The sequence below is a fragment of the Oreochromis niloticus genome, linkage group LG11 (genome assembly GCF_001858045.2).
Source record: "Oreochromis niloticus isolate F11D_XX linkage group LG11, O_niloticus_UMD_NMBU, whole genome shotgun sequence".
In the NCBI taxonomy this organism is placed as follows: domain Eukaryota; kingdom Metazoa; phylum Chordata; class Actinopteri; order Cichliformes; family Cichlidae; genus Oreochromis; species Oreochromis niloticus.
The window spans coordinates 11,968,159-11,994,997 of NC_031976.2; the positions used below are offsets into that span (position 1 = coordinate 11,968,159).

General features: G+C 42.2%; 2 protein-coding genes across 2 annotated transcripts in view; one reads left to right on the forward strand and one right to left on the reverse strand.

Moving 5' to 3' along the window:
- Window positions 1–451: 451 nt before the first annotated feature.
- On the reverse strand, window positions 452–12,227 carry scxa (scleraxis bHLH transcription factor a). Its single transcript, XM_003443682.4, has 3 exons — window positions 11,146–12,227; window positions 10,654–10,870; window positions 452–1,324 (listed from the first exon to the last, which is right to left on the reverse strand). The coding sequence occupies exons 1-3, from the start codon at window positions 11,538–11,540 to the stop codon at window positions 1,286–1,288; spliced, it is 651 nt and encodes a 216-aa protein (XP_003443730.1). The 5' UTR covers window positions 11,541–12,227; the 3' UTR covers window positions 452–1,285.
- Window positions 12,228–12,555: 328 nt separating this feature from the next.
- Window positions 12,556–26,839, forward strand: part of si:dkey-33i11.1 (B-cell receptor CD22) — a 28,019-nt gene continuing 13,735 nt past the window's right edge. The window contains exon 1 of the mRNA XM_025911175.1: window positions 12,556–12,796. The gene's annotated coding sequence lies outside the window, so the exon portion shown is untranslated. The remainder of the gene's footprint in view (window positions 12,797–26,839) is intronic.

Sequence of the window (26,839 nt, forward strand, 5' to 3'; positions counted from 1 at the left end):
ACAGTGGAAAAGGCAGCAGAAAAAATAAGAAAACAAGACGATGATGTATGGATGCATCAATAAAAGGACAAGTTCAGAAGAATGTAGCTGGTGTGGGGCTAAGCACACTGGAAAGCCATCAACAACCAGACTCTGGGCAGTGGCACTCCAGGGAAAAGAGAGGAAGAGCAGAGGAGAAGAGAGAACAAGCATGTGGAAAGGTAAAGAAGAGGACAGCAAAGGGACAAAGGCAGATGTCCAAGTAGCCAACCTGCAGATTCAATTTTGCTCATTTTCCTCCCCTCTCCCTTTGCCTTGCCTTTTTCTTTCCTCCTTAAGCCTCTGTTGCCAACCTCATCTGCAACTTTAGTCAGTCTGAGCAACAGCAGAACCAACTAGAACCGAGTTCTCGAAGACAGAAGGAACAAGCATGTGAGAGAGAAAGAGAGCGCCACAGGTGAATAAGGGTAATTAGGTTTATGTGAGCTATGGGATCAGACAGAGAGGAAGTTCCACTTAAAGGCGAGTGAATTCTCTCCACCAGCCACAAAAGGATAATACAGCATTGATTTGCTATTAAAATATATCTGCAGCTCACCGGAAAGTCACGGTGGAAACTTCTACGACGTTTATTGGTTGGAACTGGCAAGGATTAGGAGAAGATTTTAGAGTACAATCTGTTTAACATACCAGCAGCATATGAATGAAATTTAATCCCAGATATACAAACTATTTATTGCTCATCTTGAGTTAAGTTCAACTCTCAAAAATGATTATTAGAAATAACCAACGCCAACAATGTTCCAGCATATTTTTGTGATGTCATATAGCCAACGATTGTACCTCAAAACGATGCACATTGTTTGTCAAAAAAAGTCATATAGCCGTTAAATAACATAGTTTCATTATATAATGTTATGTCACATAAATATACATTTATACTTCAGTTTACACATTAATAACACACAGCTTTTCAGGAATACAAGTTTATGAGTGTGTTTTCAGATCATGTGCCATAAGTTCTCAGAGTCACTGATACAGTCAAAAGTCTTTAATAAGTGGTATTAAGAGGTTCTTGGTGGTGTTGGTATGCATGTGAAAGCCATTTGAAAGTTCTCTAAAAGTTAAAAAAAGGTCCTTTAACAAAATGCAAACTTTAGTCAAAATGTTCCTGGAAAATCCTGGAAGTGCTACAAGGAGTCCTTCAAAAGTCTTTGAGTCTGGTTAGTCTTCAAGTTGCAGTAATTTTAAAAATCGCTGTAAGCAAGTGATGAGCATTTTATCCACGTGGCTCGTGTCCTCGTTGTTAGCTCCTTATGGCGGTCTTCCTGTCTCTGTCTTTATTCTGCAAGAGACAGAAACAACATCTCACATCATTGAGGGGAAATCAGACCGAAACAACAGTTTGGGTTTTGCTCTCACAAGTTAGAGCTGGAGAAAACTTAAACGGTAGGTGGAAAAAAGGCTAACTGCTTTGATTCTTTATGGTGAAAATTTCATTTCTATGCATGTTGTTGGTGTTTTTACTTGATATATTTCATAGATTTCTCAGGAGGGTGGCTTGAGAAAGCCTTCCCTCTTGTGAGACGACTTTATCTGTCCACTCTCACAAATATAAAAAACAATTTGAGGTAAGATCAAAGAAACAAAGGCTACAATCTGCGATGGATACTTCTTAATCGTCATTTCATGAAAATTTGCCAGTTTCGATTGAAGCTTTCTCTGGTTTCATTAACACAAGCATATTTTACTTTTAATGAATTTATTCAAACCATGTTTCATCACAGAGGCTCTAAAGAAGCCCAGCAATTTTACAGTCAAAAAAAAAAAATCATAACAGGTAAAAAAGACAAATGTTTTTTTTTTATGTAAACCATAAAAAATGCACTCAAAAAATATACAGTTTAGTACTGGAATCACTGGCACAGCAACTTCATGTGGTTTTAGATGTACTCTGCTTTTAGTTGATGGGAGAGTAAATTAGCCTTGACTGCATGCAGTAAACTCACATAAACACATTCTGTACTGTAGCACACAACATTAATTGTGGTGGCAGAGAGAAATGAGCTTTTCTTTAATACTATTACAGCCTGAAGATTGACATCATGAGCTGGTTCATGACAGCAGAGCATGATGATATGCTTCTCATTTATCTGTGGTATCAGAGCAAGAGGCCCTGATTTCCTGGCTGGTTAGGAGACCTTCGCTATCTGGCCAGGAAAATAACATCACTTTTTCCCTCTTCACCTAACCTCTTCTCAGCTCACTTGGGCCATCCACCACTGGCTTTTCAGGCAACAGTCAAGGGATTTTATTGAACACACCACTGAGTGATATGCAACACATATCATCCGTGCTTTTGTAAAAAAAAAAAAAGGAGAAAAAAAGACTGATGTTTTAAGGATTAACTCATAGCTGACAAAGGATCTTTGTTATTTAATTCTTCAGCTGAAGAATTAGGCTACCATTATCCCATATGCTAATATAAGCACTCTTGTCCTCTCCTGACTTTTCTCTACCCCCTCTCATATCATCTCAACTAACCCTCTCTGCCTCCCACTTTCCTTTCCTCTCATCACGCCGAACACCTGTTACACATTTCCTCTCAGACGGTGCACAAGGTGTAGGTGTTTGGAAAAATCCGTTTGCCTGAGATCAACATAGGTGGGTTGGTGGTTGGAAGGGTATCAGGCGGTAATCAAAGAATGAGATCATAAGACTTGGACAGGAATTGGTACTCCCACTGACGGAGGTGAGTGAGTGTGAGGAGACGCAGAAACAGTTGTTGTCAATCCTTCCTCCAGCTGGATCAGCAGAGGATCATTAGATTACACTGCAATTCAACCATTACCGTTGCTAGACATGAATCATTACCACTGTGTTACTGGCTGCGAGTGCAAGTATGAGCAACACCAGCGATATAATTTAGTATCTAGTAGCCACGCTTAAAAGCAGCTACTTCATGTGACCAAATATGTCTTATTTGTTCTTCTGTTGTCCTATTTTCAAAACTAAGTAGATAGTAGGTGAGATGTTACTAGCATAAGGAAATATAAGAACATCAATCAGCACATGTAGGGTTTCCTCATTTGTAAAGTCTATAGAGGTCTTTCAGCCTTAATCCTAATGCAAATAAGCATATGTTTACCACCATTTATACTCTCAGATGCCTTCTGGATTGTTTGTACCATAAATAAATAAGAGGCACTTATATCGTATTAAGAGTTTCTTATGACTCAAAGACAAAACGAGTGGGAGAAAAGGACAGAAAATCCTTATTTTGTTGGTGTCCGTGGATCCCATCTGTAGATTTGCTCTTTTTTGCTGAAGAATGCAGTTTTATAATTTATAGTAAATCTCTTGGCTGTGATTCGTGGACCGCTGGGGGATCCCCCCACATTAAGAACCCTTGCTTTAGGCACAAATCCATTCCTAGTACAACTGAGAGTCTTGCTATGATCACCATAAAAGATTACATGAGACTAATGATCTGCCTCAAATTGTCTGTCAGTTTAACCATCTGACATGACATGCAGTCTGGCTCAGATGTCTATTTTGTGTCACTTACAGCCTGGAAAAACCTCAGCTTCATTGACGCTTTGCTCTTATTGTGCTTGTTCCCTTTCACAAACCATCAAAAGCATCAGTTGGAAGACAAAAACGCAGCCATGCTCCTGGGTGTTTGTTGGAAAGCAACGGGGAAAATTGAAGGCATTTGTCAGTGGAAGGAAAAGTACTTGAGGCAGTTTAGAGTTAAAGTGGGTACGTGAGAAATTTCACTTGAAACTTGTGTGTGAAAATTGGATGATTTCCCAAATTACATCAAATTACGGTGGAATCGGTAGGAATCAGCCCACGTCTCATTGTTAGTGCTCCGTGACAGTTTAGAGGCACAGCTGTAGCTGGTGTAGGCGGTTCAGCTGGAGTGTAGCCGGTTCAGTCAAAACAGAAGGTGGAGGGGATTTGGGGAGGGGGGGCTTTAAGGCCGGACTGGTAGTCAAAACAATCTCCTGAAGACTAATAGGGCATGCTCGGATGACATCTCTGCTCTCTCTTTTCTCTTTCCAAACACGCTCGCGCGCACGCACACATACCGCTGTCTTCCCAGGAGGCCGATTTGTCTGACACTAATATGATTACCTGCTGATGTTTACTTTAGATATGATATGATGATACTACCAAACTTGAACAATATTTTTGGACCAACAAGGAGAAAGCAGCCTGTCTTAGCCCTAATGTGAAGACAGTAAACACTTTCTTCACAGCATCTTATCAAGTCCACAAATTCAGGCTTTAGTATTGTTTTTCCGAAACCCAATCCTGCTGTTCCTTCACCTATAACTGGATTTTCCATTCTCTTTTTTTCCTGTGTTAAGCTGTTCTGTCAAATACAAACATCTAATTTAGTTTCTGGCTGCACGAGGACAGGAATGACTGGTTGGAAAAAATAATTTCTACTTGGGCACTGGCCCGCAATCGTATAAGGAGATTGGTATTTAACCATGAAATGAAAACTGGTAATATCCTTTCAGTTTAGCGAGTGAAAGTATGTGTATGCGTCAGGGCCTCTGGTGGCTTATAGGAGCTGTAATTTCCCCCATAAATGATCATTAATTGATAAATAAAACATAAGAGACTTCGATTGAGTGAAATAAAACACAAAATAAGGCTCCAGTCTGCCACTACGTGACTTGGACGCATCACAAATTCATGTTCATTGCATCTTCGCCAGTAAGCACGGCTCTTGATTAATCTCAGATCGCCTAATTAGATGCTGCTTGCACCAGGCAGCCACACATGTACTTCATTTTCCTCCGCATTTTAAAAATCTGTTTTAATGACTCCATAACAAGCCAGACTTCATTTTCACTAGTCTCAGATGACTTAATTTTGCTACATTATGCACTAACCAGCGCTTGATCATCAGTGCTAAGATGTAGACCCTGAAAAAGCCAGTATGTCATTAGCTTCAGTACATATTGTTTCAAGAAACAGCATAAATCCTGCTTTGTCGCTGTGTTTCTCTAAGGCCTGGCTCGACTTTCTGTAGTTTTGTTTTAATTTGCTCGGTGAGCGGCCCTTTCCCCGAAGACCGAATGGCTACAGAATGATAGTTTTGCTAATAGATTTTGTTAGTTATCTGACCCGGCTTCTTCTGCTGGTGTTAAATTAGGATTTAACTGTTTCCATCTGTGCTGAAAATACACAGACAGGTCCACGCTCGGGGGCACGCAGTCGTACACAAACTCACACACACCGAGCGTGGCTGAGAATACATTTAGACGCTGCCGTCAGCGTGTTAGCTGCCTTCGATGCACCTCATTAGCATAGCGAAGCTCTTGCTCACGAGGCACGAAAAACATTCCCTCCAACTCAACGCTAGCATTATCAGCAAATGAGGGCAATTTAGTTTTCATCTATGACGTTCTACCGAGACGTCGACTCCGTGCACAAAAGTGACGCAATGCTTTTTTCCAGTGAAAACAGACTAATATCCAAATAACTGCAAAAACCGCAGTCATTAGCGCGGCCCCGCACATGTCCTATGCATGCATTTAAGCCCTCTTTAGGCCCACGGTTCATTTGATCTCTATAAAGAAGCAAAGTGTAGTTTGAGCACAGCCTAAAAACCAACTGTCCAAACTGGAGGATAAATAGCTAAGTTGATTATCCTGCTGAGTCGTTGGCTATTTCTCTCTCTCTCTCGCTCTACTTCTCCATCTCTGTTTCCACAACTTCCTGCACACCATTAGTTTAGAAAGTGTTGAAAGCGCAGTCGTGATCCAGAACTCCTTAACTAAGTAATCATATTTAAGACTTTTTTTTTTCTCTCTTTTTTGCACGCTGTCTAGAAGTGGTGAACGGCTGTCTGGTTGGAAAGACTAGGAGGTAGGGTGAAATGCTTTTGATAAAAGTGTCTGAGTGCGGTGGTGCGCTGTGTGCCCACATGTGTGTGTATATATATGTGTGATTGGTGTGGGCGTGAGTGTAAGCAGGGAGGGCGTTTCACAGTGAGTGGTTTCCAGGCTCCTTTAACATCACCATCAAAGCCCAACGTCAATGTGTTTCTAATAGCAGCCGCTGAATTAAACACTGGCTGTATGGCCTCAGCAGAGGATAAATCATTTACAGAACAATTAGCTCATTTGTTGCTCCGCTCTGTGCTGCCAATGACTTCCAGACACAGAGAGCCAGCCAGTGTGTGTGTGTGTGTATCTGTCTGTGAGTGTGTTTGCAAGGTTGCTGCATAACACACATTAAAAAATTCACTCACTCTTGATGTGTCACTCACATCCGTCTCATGCAAAAACAATTGCAAGTGCTCCTCGCCCTCACACCAGCAGCGAAGAGGTGAGTTTCCAGTTGCACAGTGAGATTTTAGTGCCCCCGTCTTTCCATCCACGTACAAAAATCACCATGCGCAGTTCTGCTGCAGCCGAGATATAAATCAGAACTGTTTGCGATATCAAAGCCAGAGCGCATTGTCTGGTTACATTTGCTTTTTGATTTCCAGAAATTCCAAATAAATGACCTCCGTTGAGTGCGAGTAAAACTCTGGGCCATGCCTTAAAACGCTTGTAAACGCATCTAAATTTAACCATTTCAAAAGAAGCGCTGGTCTATTTACACCAACCACACCATAAGCACCAGAGCAATTATATTTCCACCAGATTTTTCTTTCACTTTTTTTTAAAATTTAAAAACGTCGCTTTTAATTAATCAGACGAGCTTCTTCGAAATTCAAATGATGGAAAACGCTTGGGCACGTCACATCCAGCTTGAAAGGAGAATGCAGTGTGATTGCTCTTATTGGCAGACGAACCGCTATTTCTATTTACTTTAGCCCTTTGAATTGAATTAACCCGCTCTCTGTTTCGGGCCAAAAGAAATAGGCCACAGTTGAACACTGCGGACTAGAGACAGACAGATTAGCACATTTTAAAAGATGTTTGTTTTGAATCACGTTTTGCATAAATTCAGATTGTAAAATAACTGCAGCAGACAACCACCTCGACACTTTCACCATCACTGAAGGTGACCTCTACCAGATATTGACTTAAGACAATAAAGAGCTGATTATTATAAAAGCTGCCACTGCGAGCTTCTCCTGTCACATGTTGAGTCCAGGCATCTGACAGTTGCACTGACAGCAAAGAGCCTTTGCACAGGATAGCTGCATCAGTCAAGTAGACAGCGCAGGGATTTGAGCCGCGCTCGGCTCACCTCAGTCGTCTGTCCTCAGTATTGTACATCTCATTTACAGATGTAGCCATCAAGCATGTCCCCCCTTTTTTTAAATCCAAGTATCAAAGGCACCAGCATGCAAGAGGTGCGCTCCAGTTTGTCTTTGCCAAACTGCGTGTGCTCCGCCCCTTACACATCAGATGTTTGCTGTGATATATATGAACATTCAAGGAGGTATTTGGCATCAAAACAAAAGATACTGAGAGTAAATTTCACAAAGTACCTTTTCAGACTTCACCTGACACTTTAGGGCATCAAGAGAGAGATTTTGTTCTTTATGATAGCACAAAAAATTAAAAATAGATAATTTTTTTTCCTGACAAGCCTCTACTAAACCTCTCCCCCAGTATCTTGAATTTTTCAGATGACTTGAAGGTAGGTGAAAATTTTTAACCTAAAATCTGACAAAAACAAAAAAAAGACCCGTCATTCATCAAACGGCTGACATTTGACGACGCAGCGATATTGAGAGGGTTTTAATTATGTTCTGTATCATTTTCAGGAAACTCGCCGTAAATGAGTGAAATTCATTTTAAAGCTCCTTAAAACATGTGAATAAAGAGCTGGCACATAATGAAATCACATCAGTATTCACATCATTATTCCTCCGACTCTGTAAGATGTAAAGCGTAGCACTCCGTGTGCAGTAGTCATTACTAACAAGACTGTTTGTTTTGAAACAGTTATACTGTATTCACACACATAATAAGAGGAAATGAGCGTATACTTTTCTCACTTTCGCCCTCTCCGACGCTGGAAAGAAGTGTAACTGAAGCAGCTGGTCTAAGCAGACCTGACAGCTGTGATGAACCTCAATGACCATAAAAACATACAAAGAGAGCACTCAGGACACAAAGTCTCATTTTACGTTCACAATCGTTTCCTCTCTGTAATCACCAGCACCGACTCTGCCCTTTAGCCCACTTAGACCCACTGTAGCCACTTTTCCAGGGAAAACGAAGTGCTCTCGGGTTCTGCCAATCAGAGGAGGCCAAATGAACCTGAACTCCCTCATTTTAAAATATATTTTAAGGTAATCGCATCAATTTAATTTGGAAAGCGCACAATAAACATTCAGCGTGGATACATGAGCCTCTTTGCACTGCCTGTGCCGATATGATGGCGAGTAGGTGCACTGGAGCCTGTTGTAGTGATATTATTATCACTACACCAGGCCTTTGTTGAAGGGTCCAGCTAACAAGTCCTGTGCTTGTATCCAAAGCCCAGCTCAGCTTATTCCTGTGTGCCAATACAGCTTAACTTTTAACATAGCCACACATTGTATGCTGTACTTGTACCCACACAACATCCTGCTGCTAACCGTCTAACTAACCAAGTGAAGATGAATCCACCACTGAAATTAGACCAAGAAATGCACCATTTAACATTTTTTTACTGGTTGTATACAATAAAAAAATGCAATATAAAGTAAAAAAAAAAAAGCCTTTCACATTGTGATACTGATAAGCTACTAAATTCACTTTAAGCAGCACTGCAAAGGCATTATAGTTGTTTTTGTGCATGTGTATGATTCATAAAACTGTTTGCATAAACCAAAACTGAGCAACCATTTCTACACCCTTGTGCTAACTCATCTTCTGTCTCCTCGCTTGTGATTCTTCTGGATTCGTTTGGGGAAGTCAGCCAAGTAATCTTGATGCAACGTACACAGCACACACGGGAGAATAATGAGACTTTTCATTGAGCTAGCGGGAAACATCATAACGTGACTGACAGTGTGTAACACAGAGTAAGCTGAAGTGTCTGCGCTCGAGTGTTTTGACATGAGAAATAGTTTTCTACCCAGCATGCATTTACAGGTCAGTCATGCAACCACAGCGGCGAGCTGACAGCAGCAGATAGTATTACAAAGCTCCTACTGGCAGCTCTGACCTCCATCGGGCCAATCGATATGCACAGAGGTGGTGGTGGTGGTGTTTGAGGGGAGCCGGGGTGCACATGTTGAAGGTGAAGAAATGAAACAGAATGAGATGTTTGCGAGGACAAAGGAGGAAGTGAAGGAGTCAGCAAGGACAGACAGGTTAAAAAAAAGGAGAGGAGGAGACGGTGGAGAGGAAGGGGTACAGGTTTCAGGCGAGTTATCTGCGAGCTGAGGACGTCTGGGTTTGGACGCTCAGGACGTCTAGTTTTTCACTCGCACAAGTTTGGAGGGGTGGGGGGGTTGGGTGGGACACTAAGACTGCTGAGTCTCAGGTTATCCCCCAGCTAAAGGGTCTCTGGGTTGAGACACTGAGGAGGGTATTAGCTTTCACACACTGCTGGGGTAACGGCGGAGTCTGCCAGATGTCAGCCCCTTACCCATAAATCCTGCTAAATGGGCGGCAGCTATGGGCTGGGGGGGGCGAGTCAACTCTTTATCATCTTCTGTGGCATTTGTCAAAATCAGAACTGGGGTCATATATATTTAATTTCACTCAGCTGATCCCTCATTTGCTGTATTTTCTCATCAAGCTGATTATTTTCGTCTGTGAGAGTGGCTTTGATTACGTTAATTTCCCACAATGACTCAATCAAATATGAGCAGAAACAGGTTCGCCCTAAAGTGTAGCTTAACCATTCTAATAGTTGTAGAGAAATGTAGATTTTTGTCAAGATTATTGACAAAAGTGGAGAAAAAATTGTGTTTTCTTTTAGCTTTTTTGATCTAAAATGTTATCGATTCTCCACCTACATTTTGTCTTGTGACTGTGACTTTCACTGGAACAAAGTAATTGCCAGTTACCAATTTGTATCTCTCAGGTCAATCTCGAGAAGTTATGATTAAAACCTTCTCGTATTCGGGCTGACGTCAATGCATTCTTGAAATTATACGCATGGTTTTGGACGGATTTCATGGGCTCCTGGTCATAAATCTCAGTCACTGCATAAATACCCTTGTAAACTCTAAATTCATATTTTTAAAAAGAGAGCAAAAACAACCCCATAGATGGGTTTAGACACAACACTCGTACACATTTAGTCTGGAAAAAGCCTGCGTGCCGTTTGAACCCAGCTCTCAGAGAGAAAAACAACCATTACTGTGGACTGTAACGCTCAGAGATTTTCAGAAACCACCTGCTTGATTAAAACTAACCCCCGATGATATAATAACACTGAGTCCTTTAAAAAGTGGTTTTGCTTTTACAGTCCCTCTGGGCCAATCTGGTTTATGGGCACATTCGCTGATCTCAGGTCAGCTGTCCTAAACCACCACACAGTGTCTACGACCGCACTGGTCTTCAGCTAAATCTCGATAATTTGTATTTTGGAAAATTTAACAAACATAAATTTAAAAAAAACAAGACTTTTCTTTTTAACTTCCCACCATTTAGTTTTAGAGGATTTTTATGCAAAACGCACTTTTAACTTAATGTTTTCCCCGATTTCCCTCTTCCTCTTTTACTGACTGAGAGTTCGTTATTCGCTCACCATTTTCCTCTGGTTGCTGAGGCAGAAGGTACAGATGTGCTTGGGCTGCGCTGATTGGTCGGATCCTCGGGTTGGGGAGGAGCTGACATGGAAAAACGGCGGTGAGGGAGCGTGGCAGGGCTGTCCGTCGTGAAGCCCTTCGCCCAGGAGCAGCACATTACCCAGATGGCTTATGTAGCTGCTGGCCAAACGCAGCGTCTCGATCTTTGACAACTTCCTGCAATCATGAAAACAGTTGTGGTGTTGACAGAGAAAAAAAAACGAAATTTGGAGGGTAATGTAAAGATATCTGCCTCATAGAATATGCTCAAAACAGTAAGATAATGATGCTAGATGCTAGAATTTTTCTTCCCTGTTCGAGTTTGGAAAGAGCTTCAGAATAAAGGCCTAAATATAGAACCGTCATTTATTTGGTTCTCCAGGTGGAAATAATTCAGTCTCTGTCTTATTTGTGCATCATGTCACGAAACAGTAACTCATGCTGCTCTTTACCTGTCTGCAGGCTCGGTGGGGATGAGTGTGCGCAGCGCTGTAAATGCTGTGTTGACAGAATTGGTGCGATCTCTCTCCCGCGCGTTGGCCGCGGTCCTCTGGCGATATTCCTTAGGTGGAGATGAGTCCGGGGGGACCAGCCTCGCGGCCATGGCCCCTACTTCTATCCCTCCACCTCCTCCCCCGCACAGCTTCCTCTTCCTGTTCACCTTGATGTGAAAGGCAGATGGGGAAGACGAGGACAAGCGAAAGGCGGCGTTGGAGGAATTGCTGGTACGCTCCTCGGAGCCCGAGCCCTCGCTGCCGTTCTCGTCATCGTCTTCGGAGAGGAGGGCGATGTCGCCGTACAGGAATCGGCCCGCGGGGGGTGCCGTGCGCAGCATGGCGAATGTCATCTTGGGCGCAACAGCGTGACAGTTGCTGGTCAGTCTTGCGGGGGCTTCCTCAAGGCAAGGTTGAGCTGATGAAGCTTGTTGGCTGAAGCTGGTTGATGCTGACGGCTGCTGAAGGTGTCCACCAGAGCTATTTCCCCCCAAACTTCTCTTCTTCACAAAATAAATTAAGCCAGGAGAATCGGATGCTTCCCTTCTGAGTCTAATTTGCCTCAACTTGTAATCTCCCCTTATTGAAGTTGATCCTAAAGCAGGTAAAGAGGTCACGACAACTTGACCTCAGAGCACTCGGGTCATGGACAGCTGCAGTCCTTCTTGTTCTTTCTGGATCTATTCACATGCACTTCACATCCCAAAGATCTGTGTCTCCTGCAGCTATCACAAAAAAATCAGTTTATACTTGCATGTTGAAGCAAAAATTGGTCTCTTCTCTCATTGCTTCTCTTCGCTTCTTTCTTTGCCCTTCGTTTCTATATTTGCCCGTTTCAATTCCAGAAACGACTCTGCGCCAGCCGCCTCACTCTCTCGTGCTCTCTGTCCTTTCTCCCTCTCTGTGTGTCTCTGCTCCACGTGTGCCTGCAGTCTGAGTGTTTCCGTCTGTCTCTGGTCTTAAAGCCAGTGGGAGGGCAAAAGGACTGCACTGCTCCTCCCTCTGAGCACTGAGGGTCCCTTGGCTGCTCTCTAGAAGCAGGCCAGAGAGACCGGAGGCAAGAGGCAAACCATCCGCAGGAGTTTGTTTTGGCTGCATGCTGATATGTTCCAGGGGAAATCCACCCTAAAACAGATCTTGCATCACCCACAGGGCCCTCTAAAATTTAAGAAATACGGTCGACATGTTGGATAAAATGCTGTCATGTGGCATTAGTAATAAAGCCGTTATCTTGGACGGTACAATCAGATGTCAGGTTGATCTATTTCTCTATATTTTTTTTCCTTTTTCCACAGAAATGTGTCCAGAATCAAAGTTACCAAACAGAATTTCTGTTGTGTTAACTTGTTTTCAGTTTCTCATGTGATACGTTCTTCCTGGTTTCTGTCATTAGTCTGACAGGGCACGCTACCAGCAAGAGGTACAACTGGGTTTTTCATTTGCAGAAAAAAAAAATCATGTTTCGTTCAACCACTTCCTCGACTGCAGTAAGCTGTGAAGACAGAGTGGCGAGTGTGAGTGTTTTTTCTTTCCCTCCGTCTACATCTCTGATTTCATCCCAGGACAGCTGGCCGGGAGGCATCGCTGAGCTCATGGATGACGCCGAAATGTAGGTTTATCCGACCGCGAGACTTTTATCTGTACGAGCTGTGGCACTTAAAAGTTTAGCAATTTATCTATCCTCATGGGATTCAGACAATTAAGGTGAATTTAAGGTTCACACAATTGGAGATTGTAGTAGGACAGCTGCAACTTTAAACTGCCTTCATCTATCAGTCATCCTCTGTTAGAGAAGGAAATTAATGGTTCAAAACAAGGTACAGCAAAGGAAGCGGAGACAGAGGCGAGAAGACGGACACAAGTGGGAGTAAACTAGCAAGAGACAAGGCAAAGTGTCAAACTGTAATCTGCTTTTTCTGCTTAAACTCTTTGTGATTTTATTAGTCATGATCGTGCAGCTTGACTCTTATTGCCAAGAGACTGTGTGACCTTTATGTGTTTCTTCCTACTTTAAATGTACAGCGGTTAAAGGTTGACAACCTATGTAAAGCTCAGCTATGAAGTCTGTAATCCTCAGTAGTACCTCAGTGAAAACTCTAAACCCAACTGCCATTACTGGTATGCCTCTTTTGTGTAGATTGGCAACAGTAAGCTGCTGCTGAAAACTAATAGCACAATGAATAATCTGTCAGAGTTACACAATGTTACAGTCGGCATTCATCACTCTCGATTTCTCTGTCTTTTTCCCTCTTCTGCCCATATTTCTCCCTGCCTCCCCTCCCCTCGGTGTCCATCCCTGCCCTTCAATCTTAGTCGTGGTGTTTATGCTGTGGTGTTGAGTGAATGAACCAAAGCCAACGCTGGTTGCAGCGGTTGATTGCAGTACATACAGGAAGCACAGAAAAGTGCAGCATAGGTGGGAATTAAACTCCAGTCCGACTACTATAATGAAAACAAAATGTGCTGCTCTTCCTACATACGAGTGCTTCACAGAAGCACAGAAGCATTCAGTTTTGGCACTCATCGGTTCCTCCTGAAGGTGCAATCAAACAATGCGGTTCTGCTCCTACAGTTCATGTTACACCACCTTTGCAGAGTTCACACTGCTACCATGAATAAATCTCCTTAAGAAAAAATAAATAAATAAATAATAATCTTCAGCTGCAGAACGTAATGGAAACAAGGAAGAAAGCAAGGGAAACACCCCCCCAAGTGTAGCAATTTTACGCTTTGTTGGAAAAAACTTTTTCCCTTCAACTCTTATTGAACACATCCGTTCATGAGATCAGGCCTCCTTCCAATCAATGTTTTAGATTAAAAGAAAAAGAACCTTTAATAATGCTCTTGTAGCTATTTAAACTTTTCCTAATGCTGAAAACTAAATAAAAGTGGACCAAAAATAACAAAATCCCTCAGTGAAAACAAACTTTGTCTTTCAGGAGCCAGCGCTGTATCCGACAGCTCATCGCTCTTGCGAGGGAGAAAACTAGGACAGTATGTGGTAAACAGTTGGGTTTGGGTCGGAGAACATTTTGGATCTCTTCTAAATATTATTGCTTTGGCATATATGTCTTTAATTGATAGCTGCGGCAGAGACCGACAGAAAATGTGGTATGTGTTTGTGTGTGTGAAGGAGGGGGGGCATGCAACAAAAGGTCACGAGTTGCGGTAATGTGGCATGTTAGTATTGTCAATGCTTGAGGAATCCTGCGATGATTTACAGCCCTGGAGTTAGAGAGAGATGAAGACATGATCTCTGAAATGACTTGTTCTGCGCTGTGCTCTGCCTATCTGCATATTTTTGACTGACCGCTAAAATGTGGAGGTGTATTTCCAAACCAGCTGCGCTCTCTCTGCGGCCCATCATTACATTGCATTAGCATGATCTTCCTCTAGTTTGCATATCCCAGGAGCGTGTGGCTGCTCTAATACAGTATCCATTTCTCTCTGAATCACTGCCAGAACCCATTCGACTGGGTATAATATCCACTATTTATAATCACGTATGTTTGCCAAGTGAATGTTGCATAAGAAGAAAGGAGTCGCATTACAATTCAGTAATGGCAGCATTTACATTTAAACTACATAAAAATGTTGACCAATATTCCTCGACGCAGACTGTGCGCTACACAGTGATGCTGAATGTTCCTGTGCCAGATATTATTGTTGTACTGAACTGCAGACCCAATTTGCAGTGTAACACTTATAGTTTTACACTTAAGTTGTACATGTATGAGTTGCATAGTGCAAATAATGAAGACGGTGACATTTGACATGCCGTGTTATATGACACAGTCCTACCAGAATGTGGGAATTGCATCTTGCATAAACTTAGAATTAGGTTTTGAGGCTTTGCACCAACCGAGTGCCAAATGGCCATATCGTGCACTGGTGAACGCATACTTAAAAGCAAGTATATGTTCAGACTCTGGAAACAGCTGCGTGACGCAGTTCAAAGCGGAGCCAAAAGAAAAAGGCAGTTTAAAAAGTTCTTTTATTTGTGAATGAACAGGTAGCCACTCATGGTATTTTTAAGAGGTGTTGATTGTACCGAGGATGTAATTTCCCGAGCACACACCTTCTGGACCGTGGACTTATGGCATTTTCAGGCTGAAACAAGTGATTTAGTACGAGCTGGCAAAGAGAGTTTGGCAAATTCATTTTAGAGAATCCCATAAACTAACATCACAGAAAAAAACAAGGCCAATATGATAGAGAATATTGAAAAATGAGCAGTGACCTTTATGTTCGACTTGCAGCGCTCTTTCTTCTCACACTGGGACTTTGGAGGTTCTTTTTTTTATGACAGTTTTAGATTATTTTTTTTGTGTTTTTGAATCACGTATTTTGAAATTGAGTGGCGTTCTCCTTTAAAGACACAGCAGCAGTAGTGGTGGCAGCAGCACAGTAGTAGAGCACCATCTGATAGTCATTACCCCTCCCCTCTCCTCCCCCGTCCCTTCTCCTCCTCTTCTCCTCTCGCTTGATACTCTTCTCTCAGCTCAGACGTATTATTCATTAGTCTGATGAAAAACACCCACCATCTTAGTAGGGCCCAGCCTCGCGCACACACACATACACACACATGAACACACTCTCAGTCAGAATAAGTGAAGTGAACAACTCTGGCACGGGTCAGGGACCTGTCAAAACTCGGAAGCAGGTCTGGACTCGATACCGTACCAGAGAGCAGGCGTCTAGCAGGGGAAAGACACTCCAAGGAACTGAGCTATTTATTGTAGTCCTCAGATAATCGTTTCTATAGCCTCCACCGAAACTGATAGAAAGAGGGGAAAGGGGAAGATTTCTGTTATGATGCCACTGAGCAGACGTCTGGACTGGGTCATTACCAAAAGTAATTGTGTGCTCTCCGCAGCAGGGAGCTCACAAATAATGACAATGGGAAGAAGAGTAGGGATAGAGAGAAAAGAAGGTGGGATGGTGGAAAGCAGGACAAGGAAGAAAAGTAGGATGGAAAAGGGGGAAATGAATTGGGGGGGCGGGGGTGTCAAAGAAGACGAAGAGGAGAGAGCTGGTGGCAGCCTGCCAGCGCTCCAGACTGCAAAGTGTATTGTATGGGAAAATGGTCGGAAGTGCTCGCCCCCCCAACTTGCAGCCCCCACCACCACTAGCCCCAATTTCAGCCTCATTCAGCCTCAGCGCCAGCCACACTCTACTGTGTTTCCCAAGAGAGCCAGACTCTACAGCTGGCCTTATTAAACTGAGAGAGGCAGAGAGACAGAAAAAAGACCGGGAAGGAAAGAGAGGTCACACAACTGGAAGACATCAGTCCAAACTGCGCTCGCTCGCTCTCTTAGTTTTTTCCGTTCATATCCCGTTTTATGATAGAGTTTCTCACAAACACGCTTGCGGTGCACTGGGTTCAAGCGCGTAGTAAAAAGCTATTGTTTGATTTGACATCCCTCAGAACGCTGTAAAACAATGAAAGAAATGCTGGGAAATTAAAGTCTGTGTGACTTTTATCTCGTTTGTCTGAGTGCGTCTGAAGGCTGTCGTCATACATCTGAGCCCTGCTGTATGAGCATGTCTCCTTTTAGTTTGTGAACACAGTGGGCCAATAAAAGATACTTTGAGAGACGGAAATCTGCTTCTAATCCTTTATCTTGTGGTCGTTTTGAATTTGCTTCATTTCTACTGCATTCTGAGTTTCTGTTCCACCTTGAAGGGGTTTTCATCAGATGCCTTTACTTTAAAATAACACAATTACGTTAATTCACACATGCACTGTGTTTTTTCCTCAAGCAGCTTCTGGTCACTGATCTACTCCTATGGGAAAACTGAGGATAAAGTCCACCTCAACTGCATACTGAGAGTCTGCAAAGGGTTACACACTCCATTTCTGTCTGCCTTTAAATGCTTGATCAGTGGAATACCTATTTACCTCCTGACACCAAGCATATAGTTGGGAATCATTTGGGATGCTATTTGGGGTGAGTTGGATGCAATACATCTAAAAACTAAGCATCGTCTTTGAATAGAAAGTCTTTTTTTTTAAGTATGCATTCATATAGGAACAATGGGTTCACTTTACAGCATAATGCAAGGAAAGTGCAGAAAAATCCAAATGTGATGTCCACTTATTAGGGTAAAAACAAAAATGACCAGATTTGTCAGTTTCAGATTGTTTGTTTGGTTGGTTACTAAAAAAAGAATTGTAGGAACAACTCAATGATATTATGTCAACTGGTAACACAATTTAATTAAGTTTTTTTTAAATAACTTATTTCAGCAAGTCAGAACCTTCCAACAGATTTAAGTTACAAGCAACAGATAATAAGTAAAACTTAACTTGCACGCTTCACTTAAGAGAAAATAAGGGAACAAGTTGTGATTTCAAGTTGATAGAAACCCCCACAATTGTCAATGGTAACTCAGCTGCAACACTTTTTACAGGTTTGGTTTGGATTTTTTAAGATTGCTTCCAAGTAGTCCTATTCTTACCTTTTGCCAGTGGCGTTCCATAAGGACAAGCAAGGCAAGCAGTGCTTTCCAGAGACCAGCGTGTGAGGCAAGCTGCCGCTTTCACTGCTCTGAGATCAGTTAGATCCATGGCTTCTTATGGAAACATGGCTAGCATTAGCAAGCAAACTAGCTTCAGCGATTTATCATTGTAAGAGTGGAGTTTCGTCTTGCTAACCGTGTATATTGAGAAGATGGAGTTTGAAAAACCTGTTAAAAACTTATTTAATAAGCCGACCACGATGGAGAGAGGACAGTTCTCAACATGTCCGGTCTAATAAAACAGGCAAGCTAAGCAGGTGCAGGATCAGCAGCACTTTCAGATTAGTTTATGTTTATGAGCTCATGAACAACTGAGATTCTCACAGGACAGCGACCACAAGCCTGATTTTCTATAATATAATCCTTGTAATTAAACAGAATATATTTACAATGATCTCAACCTTAAACACATGCAGCAATAATCCATGTAACACTGATTTCTAGGATGGCAACTCTGCTTACCTTTCAGTAAAAGTCACTGCAAACCACTGCATTGGACTGCATTTTAACATTAAACTTCAATGCCCAAGCCCAAAGTCAACATGTCAGGAATCTAAGTGAGGGCTTGTTGTAGGGTTGCTTCTATTTGGTTTTTTAATTTTTTAAATTCATTATGGACTGTGAATTAATCCACAAAGGTCAGACTATCGAGCACAGCTGTTACATCCTGATGTGGGAAAGCATTTGGCAGAAATAACCATTGCAGTGATGTGTGCCATTGTGCCAGAATTTTTTTGCCACATCAGCACAATTTCTTTCAACCTAAGTACCAGATCTGGCTCCCCATGACTCCATTTTCTTCCCCAAAGTCTGACATATGAGGAGATCCAGTGCGCGTCACAGACACACAAGGGAAATGCTCAGACGGACTTCAAGGACTCATCACAGCAGAGCAGCTCCACTGAACGCGGTGTAGTCCTGCCAAGGAGACAATCAAAATCAAAGCTGGTGCAGGAGCCCAGAGACAGTTATATCTCTGAGGAGCCTGTAACCAGACTGGCATGAGGTTAAAAGTTCTTATTGCCACATTGAGACTTGCACCCAAACAATCTTCTGGTTCTCCTCCACACAACAAAGGTTTCCCTAAAAGACAGCCAAATGGCACTTTAAAATGGCTTCCTGCCACTGCAAACTACAATCAGTGGAAATGGAAAGCACATGCAAGCAAAGAATGAGCGACACAACTGAAGTCGCTTGTTACAGTGCACAACTGGCTCTGTAATAGGTGCTGGACATCTCTGATAAAGTTTAAAATCAAGTCAACACTTAAGTAACCCTCCTTAAGTAAATGAATAAAGACACAGGAGACTTAAACAGCCATTAAGGCTAACCTTTAATAAAAAAGTGCAAAGTGATGCTGGAAATAAAACTGAACTGGCAAAGCAGCCTTGGCTGCATAGAGAAGGCGACCCCACTCAGCATCAGGCAAACAAGACTGAAACACGTTGTTCCTTATCTTCAAAAGAAAGACATGGAGTAGAGGTGGCCAACACATGACTTGTGTGTCAATTCCAAACAGGTCAATTCCAGGTGGGCGGAGCCAACATCGGCTCTTACCGATTAAATCTTCAGGACTAATAAATCCTGAATATTTCAAGCTGATTTTTTCTGTGTATCTTACAACAAATTACACAAAATTACCCAGCTGATTATACACAAACTTTAACCCACAATCACACGCATTTTGTTCCAGTGTAAATCAAAGGCCTGCTGCATTTATTTCTTGTTGAGTTAATGCTGGATGCAGAAAATGAGCACAATCACACACACACAAAAGTAGAGGGTTTGTCTGAAACCCAGTTTGGAAGCACTGCTGCTCACCTGTGAGATATTTGCTTTGTTGCTACATAAACGTCTTTGAAATCTCTCTATAGGCATTAATGTGAGCCATATCCTCAGGAGAAACCGTTAAAGACTCTGCTTCAACTAAATCAGTTGAATACAGACAGCTGCAGCTGCTCTGCAGCGTTTTCATGACGGGGAATAAATCTAACATTAAAAAATCAAATCCCGGCTAAAAAAAAACTCGGCTTCACCAATCACGGTGGATCCAGCCTCCTTTTCTACTTTCTCTGAGTTATTGACGACATAAAAGCGGCTCCCCAGACTCTGCCGTTAAAGACTGGCCAGTAGCAGCTCTGTTAACAGAGGAGTGGCGGAGCAGTAGTAGCGGACCAGAAGAGGAATCAGCTGTGATGTCATCGCCACTAATGAGGTGGCAGGAACGATTTGACCACCTGACTCACTCACCACCTCAGCTCTCTCTCTCTGTATTTTTAACTTTCTCTAAATGTCTCTCAGTCACTTTCTCACCCACTTTTTCTTCCCCTCCCATGTGCCACCATCTCTGCCGTCCCCCCTCTTTTTTTTCTTTTTCCTGGGCTGTGTGCGTTTTCCCTCACTGGTTATATGAGCTTAGTCGGCTCTGCTGGTTCACTTCAATCATTTCCAGTGCCACACTTGAATGGAAGAGTTGGGCAGCTATCACTGGTATAAACTAAAACCTCTCTAAACCTTTAATCAAGTCTCTTTATGAAACAAATCATTTATGCTAACAGGATTCTTTGTAATAAATGAGTGGTAACTAAAAGGTAATAATAAATAAAACATTACACATTGGTTTTCCAAACTCTTGAAGCTCTGGTTGGCTACAATAAGTTCCATGGTGTAATGACTGGCTGCCTCAAATGCCAGGGAGCTCACATCACTAAGAGAGCGAGAGAAAGGGGGGACAAAGAAAGGGGAGCTTGGAGCGCAACAGAGAGAAAGAGAGAAAGGGGTATGGACTAGCTAAGAGCCTATCAGCAGCAACTTGCTACTGAGTGTGAAATCCGTGAGTGAGCTTTGAGAGGTACTGGGAGAAACACAGACATAAACACAGAAACATTTATTTAGCATTGTTTAAAATGAGAAACAGGATCTGCTTACTTGAGGTTTTGAGATTAATTTATTTTTGGCAGGTTTTGTAGTTTCTCAGAAAGAACAACAACCACCAAGAAAAATAAATTCAATTCATTTCAGTTTTATTTATATAGCACCAAATCACATCAGCAGTCGCCTGAAGGCACTTTATACTGTAAGGTAAAAACCCTACAATCATACAGCAAAAACCCCAATAATCAAGTACTTGGCGAGAGTGGGATGGAGAAACTCCCATTTAACAGGAAGAACCCTCAGGGAGGGGCAACCAAACAGACAAAACATGCTGTGAAACAGAGCCAGAGATTATTCATTACCAGTGATTAAATGCAGAGTGGTGTGTAAGCACATAGAAGACAAAACATGTGAGTGAACAAGAATAATTAACAAGTGCTTGAGAACACAATCAAATGACCAAAACGTTATAGCCTGAAACTTTAGCTTATTATACTTACGCTTTTTCAAGAGCATATTCTAGGTGGCAGTTTGCAATTTTGGTTTTTTTTGTTGTTGTTTTTCCATTTTTCACTCTCCTTTATTTATATCCCAATACTGTGTGTCATTACCCCTTTGTCCTCTCTCTCCCTTGTATTTTGTGCCTCTCTCCTGTTTGTCCTCTTTCTCCCTTTGCCTTCTCCCAGGCGTCTCTGGTTCTGGAGCTCCAGTTACTGACCTTACTTGCCTTCCAGGTATTGTTATTTTGCATGTTGTCTCCCTGTGGTCTTGTTTTGTCTCTTTCTTGGGTGCTGCTGAGTTTCTTTCTATCTAAGGTCTTTACTTCACAATGTAAAGTGCCCTGTGGTGACTTACGGCAAATAAAACAGCTGAATAAAATATGTTGAAAAAACACACTAGAAGTAGTTTTCACTATTGCACTGCAACAGAAATTTTTCATTGTGAGGTTTTTCTATATTCCTGCGTTACTCCCATGATATGCTGGGAGTTCTTCCAGGGTGCACCCTGCCTCTCACACAGTCAGTACCGAGGCTCCAACCCCACCGCGCAAACCTATACTCTCAAATATTGGAAAATATTTGAGAGTATAGGTATTTTCTGACTACATAAATGTACTCAGGACCACTTTGCAGACTTCCTCCAAAGTTCTGCTTTTGAAAAGTTAATGCAGAGGTGTGATGAAAATAAATATAAAGTGCAAAGGGAGTTTTATGGCAGGTCAAGTACAAACATTTCATACTTCATACTACATTTTATGACAGTTCTACTGTGTTGCAGCAGTCAAGCAGCTTTCACCCATCAGACCTTGGAGAGCGAAAAATAATCCCTCTTTAAAAGTGACACTGAAGTTATTGGGTGGCAGGGGTTGAAGAGAACCTTTCTGCACGTTGTGCTCCAGGCGGATCAGAGATCATGGTCACCTGTGGTGCTACACCTCTTGAGGTCATATTTAAAGACATTTTAATGTTGCTCAAAAGCTCAAAAGCAGCAGCGCGTTGACAACTCTTGTTTAATTGCAGGTGATTATCACGTGAGTTATCCCATTATAAACAATAGAAAACTGCACTGCGTACACAACATATTAAAGAGAAAAAAGGGAACACATTTATATATTATATATATATATTTCTATTTCATGTCACAGGGCGTGAGAGAGAGAAGGTCAGTGGCATGTCAGGAATGGAAGAAATGAGAAGCGTTCATGTGATGAACTTGTTAAAGGAGGCTGACGGTGGAAGGGAAAGATGTGTGAAGTCGAGCCCTTGTGTTAAGTGTGCGTGTGTGTGTGTGTGTACGTGTGTGTGTTTGATGTTAGAGTCTTGTAAAGGAGCAGCTGGAGTGGGCTGTCCCCTGAGAACCACCACAGCCCTCTAGTAAACCACACACACACATACTGACACGCACAAACGCAGCCTTTAATAAAGCTATTGCTCGGTAAAACAGACCAGACTCGACCAATCCGAAGCTCTTTTAAGGCGAGAGTGACACGGTCATGCTCGCGTTCATATAGATTCAGGGAGTTAATGGGTCAGTACAGGACAGCCTCATTCCTCTGACCAGAAGGAGGGAAAAAAGAACACGTAACCTAAAATGATGGTCTATTTTGAACATTGTGTTTTGTTTTGTTTTTCTTCAAGTGATGTGTGCTATTATATGTATTTTGCCTGCATATGGTTCTACTGTAAAGCTGTGAATGTACTGTAAAACTCCCTCATCCAGATGTGGGGTTAGTAATACAAGCCACAGCAGGGGGACACCCAGTGATTGCTATGAAGTCAGTAGTTCAGTGAAACTCATTAGAAAAGTGAAACACCTGGAAGAACCTGTGAAACAGCAGACTGAGGTGCTTTTTTTCATTAGCACTGTATAAAATCTTTAGTTTTTTACATGTATCAAATATATTGACAGTTCACATGGTTTGCATATTTTCTGTTTCGAATAATAAGGGACAGGTGCTCCGGTTAAAGCAACATGTTTTTCTGTTTATGGCACGTCTCTGTTTAGGCAAACATCAGCTGCAGACAGAGCTCGAAATTAGTCTGCACCACAAAAATCTCCTTATTTAAGGAAACCACCGTTCTTTGCACATTCACATGTCATCAGATATCCCTTTTTTTTCCTTGATTGTTTGAATTATATTGGATGACATCATGCTGCAGCTGACTGGGAGCAAACACTCCTATTTTAGAGCTGTGGACTGTTTCCAGGGCGATGATATAACTTGGTCCAGATGAGCCCCTCCAAGGATTGTCTCATTATCACAAACGCCGCAGCTGCACACGACCACTGTTTATAGGAGTGACTGTGTGCACACGCTGCATGCGTATGTGCCTGTGACCATTTAAACTCTACTTGCAGTCAATTACCAGAAAATGACTTGTGCGGACAGTTTTCCCTCCGAAAAGCTAATTATAGGGTTTAGGTTAAAGTTAGGATTGGGGTTGGGATTGAAGGAAAGTCCTGGACTGAGATTGTTCCATGTGGAAGATGTGAAACCAGGGGCGTAGCCGAAGGGCTGCCAGGGTGGGACTGAACACTGGACAAATCTGATGACTCCCCCTCTGGACTAACCCCAAACTATGGAGTCTATATAATATACATATTATTTTTTAGATTCATTGGTATCAAAATATTTGGTAGTAACATACAAACTGACAACAACAAGAGAAAACTAAAATGTTCTAACAACAGTTTTTAACATTTTTCAAGTCATGTGCAGCATGCAAATGTATTGTATGCATACACATTATAAAGACAAAGTTCCTGGCAGCATGCATAGCAGAGTTTTCCTGTCCAGTCTTCAATCAGGAGGAAGAGGAAGAGGAGGAGGTAATAGCAGAAGGAGTGTTTCCGACGGTAGCCCAGATCTGACAGGTTCCTTCACATCCGACTTCATTCAGCCTCATGCAGGGACTCTGCACATGGTAAAACTATCACAGGCACACACACATATGCACTCCCACACACTGCCTCGCTCTCACACGCAGGAGACGCACACGTTTCACTCAAGCTCAACCAGGAAATGGCTTTTATTCTGAATTCAAATGAAAGAAAGTGCAGGGAGACAGACGGAGAGACGTTTGGCTCGCAGCAGAAAATTTGTGCCACTGCTGTCTTGGATCAAGATTCCCAGCTGGGAATATCTGGATAGTAGAAGTGAACAAGGTGTGCCTTTCTCTTCCTCCCACAGCGAACCCTGGATTTTCAGAACCACTTTAAGCTGCACAAAGTGTTTCCATCAAAACAGCCGAATGAATTTTCTGAGTTGCCTGGAACTGACCAACACACTGACCAGCCACATGCAAACAATTAGCAAAAACCTGGATTGTGTAATATGAATGTAGAAAGCTAACTACCTCTCTCGTGGTATTGAGCTATGGTTAAAAATGGCTGCTGTATTAAAGGATATCTTGGGAACTACAGTCAGCTGCCACTTTATTAGGTACACCTGTGCAGCTGTTCGTTAACGCAAATATCCAGTCAGCCAATCACTTGACCTGCTGAAGTTCAAACCAAGGTCCTGAATCATGTTGGAAGGGGATTTAAGTGACTTTGATGATGGCATGGTTGTTGGTGCCAGACAGGCTGGTCTGAGTGGTTCAGAAACTGCCGATCTGCTGGGATTTTCCCACACAACCATCTCTATGGTTTACAGAGAAAGGTCTGAAAAATAGAAAATATCCAGTGTGCAGCAGTTCCCTGGGTAAAAATCTCAGAAGTCACAGACTCTTCAAGCTGATGAGAAGGCAACAGGAAGTCAAGTCAAAGTTTATTTCTATTGCACATCTAAAACGACTTTAGTTGACCAAAGTGCTGTACACGTTATACAAAATGTACACTATACATGACAGTCACTAAATTTACAATAAATATACACAAAACAATCATCAAAAAACCCAAAGTAAATAAAACTGTGCTTGCATGATAACATACCCTGCTCAACGACAACTGAAAGCAATGGTTGTCTGTGTTAGTGCAGCGACAGGCTCGCGACTTGTCCAAGGTGGACCCCACCTCTCGTCCTATGGTAGCTGGGATAGGGTCCAGCCTTCCCGCCACCCTGTACTGGAGAAATGGATGTGAATGAATGGATGGATTATCTATCTTAGTTATTATCTTAATATTTATTATGCATGTATGGATGGTCAGAATTTGGTGTACATAACATGAAAGCGTGGATTTCTTGGCACACATTGGCTCCTTAGTACCAATTGAGCAGCAGGATAATGGACCATGTCACAAAACTCACGTCACCTTAAACTGATTTCTTGACAATGTGTTCCCTGTACTCAGATGGCCTCCACAGTCACCAGATCTCAGTCCAACAGAGCATCTTTGGGATGTGGTGGAACAGGAGATTGTACAGCCGACAAATCTGCAGCATTTATGTGACACTATCATATGAAGCTGAGAAATATTTCCAGCTCCTTGTTGAGTCTATGCCGTGAAGAATTAAGGCAGGTCTGAGGGTAAAGGTGTGTCCAGCACTTGTTGTGCCAGATACACAAAATGCCAGCCCACTTTAACTCCTGACTGTGGCACACATCACCTATTTTTATGCAGCATACCCTGGTGATTAATACATGAACAGGACTACCTTTCATTTGTTACTGTTTAGGTTTAAATCAATTTGATATTTAAAGGCTCACAGTGACGAATTAACTCACCTTAAATATGTTAAACCAAAAGTAATGAACCTGTTTTGAAAATGTAAGGAGTAGAAAGTACAAATATTTGTGTTAAAAAGTAGGGAATAAAAGTAAAAAGTTGTCAAAAAAAGGTACTCAAGTAAAATACAGATACCTGAAAATTCTACTTAAGTACAGTAACAAAGTATTTGTTCTTCGTTACTTCCCAACTCTGGCAACTAGTTTGCTGAAAATGGGGAAACAGCAAGCTTGCAGCTCTCTCTCACTAATAAACACAAACAAGCAGCACATTGCAACATGTTGCTGTTTCCAAGGCATCATCAGGCTGGAAATATTCATGCTGAATTTCAAGGGCACGAGTGGTTCAGACTTATTTCAGAGGCCACAGGCCAAAAACCAAAAAGTCATGTTTAATTTGTCTGAAATCTTCACGATAGGGACGGAGCTTCCTACTTCCGTGATGTGTTAGCACTTTTTGTGAAGCTGTTATAGACAGTACAGACATTGTGCCTGCTTTCAGTTTTTCATTAACAGGTTTAAGTAACTGTTCCCCTTGGTTTGGGCCCCAAAAACATTCCAAAATGCTCACCGTGATACTGATCACCACCTCTATTCAGCTTCAAATTGCCTTTACCATCCTTGATCAGCTTTCTGCACACAATCGCCTCAACATGAAGTTAAAACAACAATTTATTCTTATGCCACTAACCAAAAATGTGCACTTAACTCATCTAGTCTGGTCAAATGAAAACCTGATCTTAGTCAGCTTGGTTGGACAAGGCTCAAAAGAAGATGTAATTTTGTCTGCTGCCACTAGACGGGGCGAGAGCCGGGAGGGGAGGGGGACCAAACGCCTGCCCATAATAACCACCAGACATGACTCATTCAGCGTGGAATACCACAGCAGCCACAGACAGGTCTCTGGCAGACATGGAACAGAAATCCGACCCCACAGCAGAGTTTGTGAATGGGACAGGAATGAGCAAAACCAGGGTAAATTTAATAGGCCTTCAATAAGTTTCAAAGATTTAGGAGTTTTAAGAAATCACCAAGTGTTTGGATTGGCTTCTTCCTTTTTTTGTGTTAAAAGTCAAGTGTGTGAATGA